The sequence below is a fragment of the Micromesistius poutassou genome, assembly GCF_964030765.1.
Source record: "Micromesistius poutassou genome assembly, chromosome: 12".
Classification (NCBI taxonomy): Eukaryota; Metazoa; Chordata; class Actinopteri; order Gadiformes; family Gadidae; genus Micromesistius; species Micromesistius poutassou.
Window position 1 is genome coordinate 3,431,093 of NC_140282.1, and position 6,787 is coordinate 3,437,879.

The 6,787-nt window shown below is 46.6% G+C and overlaps 1 protein-coding gene across 1 annotated transcript; it reads left to right on the plus strand.

Moving 5' to 3' along the window:
- Positions 1–1,388: 1,388 nt before the first annotated feature.
- usp8 (ubiquitin specific peptidase 8) lies at positions 1,389–6,785 on the plus strand (the record flags this gene model as incomplete). Its single annotated transcript, XM_084475880.1, has 10 exons — positions 1,389–1,576; positions 1,984–2,154; positions 2,571–2,715; positions 2,839–2,924; positions 3,089–3,221; positions 4,163–4,205; positions 4,480–4,654; positions 5,554–5,716; positions 5,912–6,053; positions 6,613–6,785. Coding segments are annotated over exons 2-10 (1,167 nt in total), but the record flags the coding sequence as incomplete, so codon positions are not given.
- Positions 6,786–6,787: the final 2 nt, after the last annotated feature.

Consider the following 6,787-nt stretch of genomic DNA (forward strand, 5'->3'; position numbering starts at 1 on the left):
GTTAACCTTGACCTATGTTTCTTTAAGTACACCATGGTGATGATTGTCCTAAGTTAACCGCCTTTAGGCACCTCACGTTGATTTGGTGGATTCAGAGTTTCTGTGAGATTAATGGACAGTAGATCCTTTTAATGAAGGGCCAATCAGAACAGCAGTACAGTTTTCCATAGGGAAGATAGGACTCCAGTCAGAGGCAGACGGGATCCACGACACAGGGACCGTCCCTCTGAGGGTGTAGTCCCCGAACACAGCCTGCTGCCGAAGGAGATCCCAGTGTTTCTATTGGCTAGTGGCCGGCCGTCTCAGATGACAGAGTGGGTCAGCGTTCCCGCTCCTCCCCAGCCCCCCTACCCTATCCCTGAAGCTCTCTTAATAAATTAAGATGGAGGCACGTTCGCGATGAGTCTGGTGATCAAATGAATGGATGCCATGATGTGGCGGAGCAGAGCTATAGGGGCAGGGGGATGGACAGTCTTGGAAACATCTTCCCCAGGTCCTGGAAGACATCTCCCAGGTCCTGGAAGATCTACAGGACCACTGAAGAGACTGTGACTCTCTCCTGTGGTGGAACCCCATGCAGGCTCTGATAGGGTGTGACTTGTCGTGGCAATTTCCTCTAACAGAGATTGCGTCTAGGCCAGATGAGATTTCCCACTGCAAAAAAGCACACAATACATTGGAAGTTATACAATCAAACAACATGTAGATTTTTCCATCACAGACTCTAGTTAACACAAACATAGGAGGTACAAGCTATAATTACACTGTATATGTTATCCTACACACAAGTGTAGGCCTATTGGAAGTCTCAATATTTATTATGACTCAATTGTTAGTTTATTTTCATACAACCACAACTTGTTATAATTTATAAATAGGCTATAGACAGGCAATTATCTAGTACGTATTACTGATGTATAATGTTAATTTTTCTTATATTATTTTCTTATATATATTTCATATATATATAAATATATATCTATACATATATATAGCTATGTTTAACAATAATTTCAAATCGCAATCACAATTTATTGTATCACGTTTATTTCAGAAGCCTGAGCTGCCACACCTTAAAATCAATACAATAATCAATAGGCTACTTAGCAGACGGCTCTGCTCCGTGTGTCCTGATAGCTCTGCCGTCTCTTCCTTTATTAATGTACCGTCATAATAAGGAGGCCTACCTGAGGCCTACCTGAGGCGATCATAGAGCTACACTGAGACTCCGGTCGCCGCATTATTAAGATTATCGACACAAATGAACAACAACAATAGTCACGTGACGCTGGCATGACGTCGTCGACCGACGCGTTTTTTCATTGGTTCCCGGAAGCCTCGGAACCCGGAAGCAGCTGTCAGAAAAAAGTCACCAACAAGTCCCGACCGAGCCAGGAGGAGGTAGGGCTCACTCTGAACACCTTCTGCTTTATTCCCCCTGTGCGTTTTCTTATCTCTACATCAATATATGACATTACCTGAAGTTTAAGCGTGTGGGGAGTTAGCTGTAGCTGCGGAGCTAACAGAAGCTAAACCCCTGTGACCTAACGACAGGCCAACTGTGGGATATCGGAGGGTAAAGGACCAAACTAAAGTCTAGTTTACTGTCGATCTCGTCTTGTATCCCCGCTGTGGTGCGTTGGCGGCCCGGTAGTAGTGAGAGGCTCTGCAGGCCCGCTGGTCCACTGGTCACTGATGGCTGTGTTGACATGTCCTGGGTCCGACGTCATGATAACACGACGACCCCTTTAACGCTCATCCTAAGGACAAAGTTTACTTTTGGCACTTTTTAATCAGTCTATCTATATGGTTAATTTGGACAACAGTCCAGCAGTCAGGACGTCACGCTGTCCACGCGGGAGTGTGACGCATCTCGCGATACCTGCGCGCTGGGTCCACTTTGGTTTTGTTTACAATCTACTCTGTGTGTATAAAGGAGGTTCTGGTTGTTTTACTGACCGTTTGACCCCCTCTGTCCTGCAGCTATGTGAATAGCAGGTGATCCACGGTGTGCTTGCTCGGACAGCGGTGAATCATCCCCATCAAGATGCCAGCAGTGTCCACCAGCGGGGTGAAGGAGTTGTACCTCTCCACATCTCTGGGGGAACTCAACAAAAAGGCTGAGATCAAGCCTGACAAGACGGGCACCAGGAGGTAATCTGGAAACACATGTAGAGAAAGAGAATAACAATAACATGGATAAGAACTGCTAGTCCCGGCCATGTTGTCATATTTTGAGAGGAACAATACCTGAGTTGAGTAAGCGTTCTCTAATGGGATTGGTCCCTGTGTTAACATTTACATTTACATTCAGGTCATTCAGCAGACGCTTTTATCCAAAGCCACTTACAATAAGTACATTTGTCAGGAGAAAGAGAAACAACAATATATCTCTGTCGGTGCAGTTAGGATGGTCATAGAACCAAGTGCCAAGCACTAACAATGGCTAGGTTAACCATTCTACTGTATACAACAAAGATAGCTAGGATAAGATGCGACACAATGCTAAATACTATTTTTAAGTGCAAGGACGTACAACACACAATAAGTGTTTCCTCACTGTACCACAGCTACGTTCAAAGTGCCTGTAAGATCTTTAAGGCGGCAGAAGAGGGCCGTCTGGACCGGGATGAAGAGAGGGCCTACGTCCTGTACATGAAGTATCTCACCGTGTATGATCTTCTCAAGAAAAGACCAGACTTCAAGCAGCAGCAGGTTGGTAGAACAGAATGGCTGTGGTGATCAGAATGGCTTTGGTTTGATGCCGGGAAGAGGTCGATGAGGCTCAGTGACCTGACTGCTTTGTCACAATATAATAACCATCTTTATTCCTCCCAGGAGTACTTCCTGTCCTTGCTCGGGCCAACCAGCTTTAAGAAAGCCATAGAAGAGGCTGAGAAGCTGGCAGAAAGCCTCAAACTCAGGTTTGGTCATTTGTAAACTATTTACAGACACAGTGTGTGTGTTATATACAGATAGATAATTTATTTTAAACCAAGAAGAACCTTTTAGTGTTAATGGGCTAAGCAAATCCACAACATCATGGTCTGACCAGAAACTATTGCTTTTATTTTTTTTTTGCAAACAGGTATGAAGAGGTGGAGGTTCGGAAAAAGCTGGAGGAGAAGGAGAGACAGGAGCTGCAGGCGAGGAAAGAAGAGAAGGCTGCGAAGGACGTCAGCAGAGCTTCTCCCAAAGGCTCCTCGGCCAACACCAAGAAGGTATCTTCATCCTTCATCGTTCTGAAATACTTCATACAACCGTTTGTAATGTATTCACAAACCCCAGTTTGTGCGTGCTCATTCTTTGCATGCAGCAAAGGGCTGATTGTTTTGGCCCACATTTGTGCTGGAAACATCAGAGTGTTCAGAGAAAAGCTGTTGTTTGGCGTTCACACACCTAGTTCACCATCAATACTGTCCTCAACTGACCTGCACACCAACCGATGTTGAAGACCATATGACCAGAATACAACTCTATTCAGTTACCTGGCTCGGTAATGTTCTGTTCATTCAGCTCGTAGCACAATGTGTTCAACAACATGTCACTGAGTCAGTGATGACTCACGATCAAAGATAGCACATTCTCCACCATGGATTAACTTTGAGGTGTGGATCATCAAGACATATGAGGTCTGACTGGCGAAGAAGAAACAAGGCTAATGGTGCTCTCCATTTGTATGGTACGCCCGCCCGTACGAGTCGTAAGGTGTAAATCTCCCAGCTTTCTTGTGCATTTCACAGAGGTACGCCCCCTTTTGGTTGTAGTATAAACCTTCCCACTCGTAGTGCTGAGAGTATACCGAGTTCAGTAAAGGTGACCGTACAACTCAACAGAAAAAATGTCTTCTCTTACACACTTGATTACATTGCTATTTTATTCCGGTCACTGATTTATGCATTGCACGTGTTGTCTTGCTGTGCGTGCAATACAATGTAAAGTTTTGTTGTTTGCTTTTGAGCTGGTTTGCTAAAGAGGCTAATGAAGCTAACAATAACAATGACTAGCCAATGAGAAACTGGAACACTTTAAGGTGCTACGAGCCAGGAAATTACGTCACGTTCTCGCTAGAGCAGGTATACAAATGGATAGCACCATAATCCTGAAGGGGAAATGTACCACTAGATGAACCAAAGTTAATGATTTAATTTCTCTGTTTTAGGTCAAAGGAGAGCAGAATGAACTGAAGAGTGCACTGTCTAAAGGTACTGCTGCCACATTTTAAAAGGAATTCCAAAACGATCAGAATGATCTTATTCTGGTATTTCCTGTCCTATTTTATCATCATTATTTTCAATCAAAAAATGTTATTCCTTCATTCAAATGTGTGATTGTTAGACTCATGTCTTTAACTGTATATATTTATTATATGAATCTCTTTAACTTCATATATTATATTAATCTCTTTAACTTTATATATTTATTATATTAGATATAATCCATTTATATCTAATATAATTTATATCCCCGCCCCCTCAGTGCCCGGACCGCCTGCAGGGGGAATCACGGCGGAGAAGCTGTTCCACATGATGAAGGACCAGGCCATCACACTCATCGTCATGGACGCCCGTAGTCACCAGGACTTTGAGGAGTCCCGCATCCAGGTCCCGGCCCAGACGGTGATCAGTGTGCCTGAGGAGGCAGTGAGCCCGGGGTAAGACCGCAGGACACACAAGGGCACTCTCACTCCATCGGTGGTGATCTGGCTTCAGGGCTTTAATGTACAGATGTTCCGATACCATTTTCTCCTTCCCGGTTCCGATTCCGAATCCTGAACTTGAGTATCGGCCGATACCGAGTATATACCCGATACAGCCTCTAGCATTGTAACTACTAATAGCACTTGTTCTAATAGCACTTGAATACAAAGACATTTGTATGCTTGTAGTTCAGCGCGAGCATCCATGTTTTACCGACTTGGGAGCTCGAACGCACGTAGGTCGGAGATGACACGTTTCCCATTCCGACTTTCCTCCTCCGACCTCCAACAAACGCAGCATAACACCATAGTGTTGGTGATGTTCTCAGCCTGTGTATTGAATGAGCTGATAGTCACGTGATGGTTTTGGATCGGAGCATAGACTTGTGTACTCGCCGATACCCGATACTGCAGTATCAGAGGAACATCCGATACTGCTATCGGAACAACTATATATATAATAGTGATAGTGGAAGAACGATCGCATGGAAGCATGAAGACAGGCCGCATTCCAGTTAAATGAAGCGACAGGAATGACTGCAGCCATAAGCGGTTGAATAACAACATGGTGGACGAGGACCTGCTCGTTAAAGGTGACATATTATACCACCAGGTGTGGGTGTGATCAGCTTGATTGGCTTTAACAGATTTTGAAAATCTGCCTCTTCTGACATCACAAGTGGTCGTGTCCACCTAGATGTGTGCTGGATAGATCAGCAACGGCTTGTAACGGCTAATCACACTCACACCTGGTGGTATAATATGTCACCTTTTAAAGGCATGCTGCTCGTTAAGGGCATGCTGCTCGTTAACGGCGGGGCGGTCAGTTCTCCTGACGGTCCTCTGTGCTCCAGGAGCACGGTCCACCAGATCGAGGCCAAGCTCCCGGAGGCGTCCCGGGACCAGTGGCGCCGGCGGGGCTTCGTGGACTACCTGGTGCTGCTGGACTGGTTCAGCTCCGTCCCAGACCTCAAACTGGGAACCCCGCTACGCAGCCTCAAAGACGCCCTCTACAAGGTACGGTCTCGAGCCTTCACCATGGGGGGCTTGTCAGAGGAGCTATGGTGTGACACTTGGTTTATATCCCCGGATACCCCTGTGGCCGATTAGTTTGGTTCAAGCCCCAGCCTTGACGTGTGTGTGTGTGTGTGTGTGTGTGTGTGTGTGTGTGTGTGTGTGTGTGTGTGTTTGTGTTTGTGTTTGTCCGTCCAGTGGGACAGCATCACCGTGCTCCGAAGCGAGCCTCTGGTCCTGGAGGGGGGCTACGAGAACTGGCTGCTCTTCTACCCCATGTACACCACCTGGGCCAAAGTACGGCCCCCCAGACAGGACGTCATCAGCCTGCTCCCTCAGTGTGGGTACCCCACCACCGCACCCACTACACCACCCACTACACCACCCACCAACGCACCCACTACACCACCCACCACAGCACCACCAACCGACTCTCTTCAGGAGGGTGTCCTCCACACACCGTTGGAGACACCAAGGCCAGGCCATATGGACCAAATGTAATCTGTTTCTGACCATATACCTCCATATTGAGGTATTTAGAGAAGGACGCTTTCACATGCTTTCACTAAACCTTGACACAATGAGGTTTTTGATAAATAATAATCAGCAATGTGGATATAATGACTGACTGGGTAAAGGCAACTCACACAAACATTTGGATAAAGTCCGTCAATGAGTTTACTGTAATGCATACTATGAAACCAGATTAAGACACCTATAGCACATCACGATATTACCATATCACAATATCACGATATTACAATATCACACTATTTCAATATTCTAAACCTGACATACCTAGTCTCTCATAACGATAGGGATATAAAGATGATATTCAGCCCAGCCCTTCACCAGTCAAACCCGACCCGACAACAGCATCTGTGATTGATCCCCAACAGTGAACTTCAGCTACCCCTCCCTGGAGGACCCAAAGCCCCCGGCCCCCGCCCAGCCGGACCCCCCGCGGGTCCCCGAGGCCCAGGCCCCCCCGGCCCCGCCACAGGTCAACGGGGTCGCCCCCCCGACGCAGGCGGTCCCCGAGACCCACGTGCTCCCAGAGAAGCTGGCGGACTC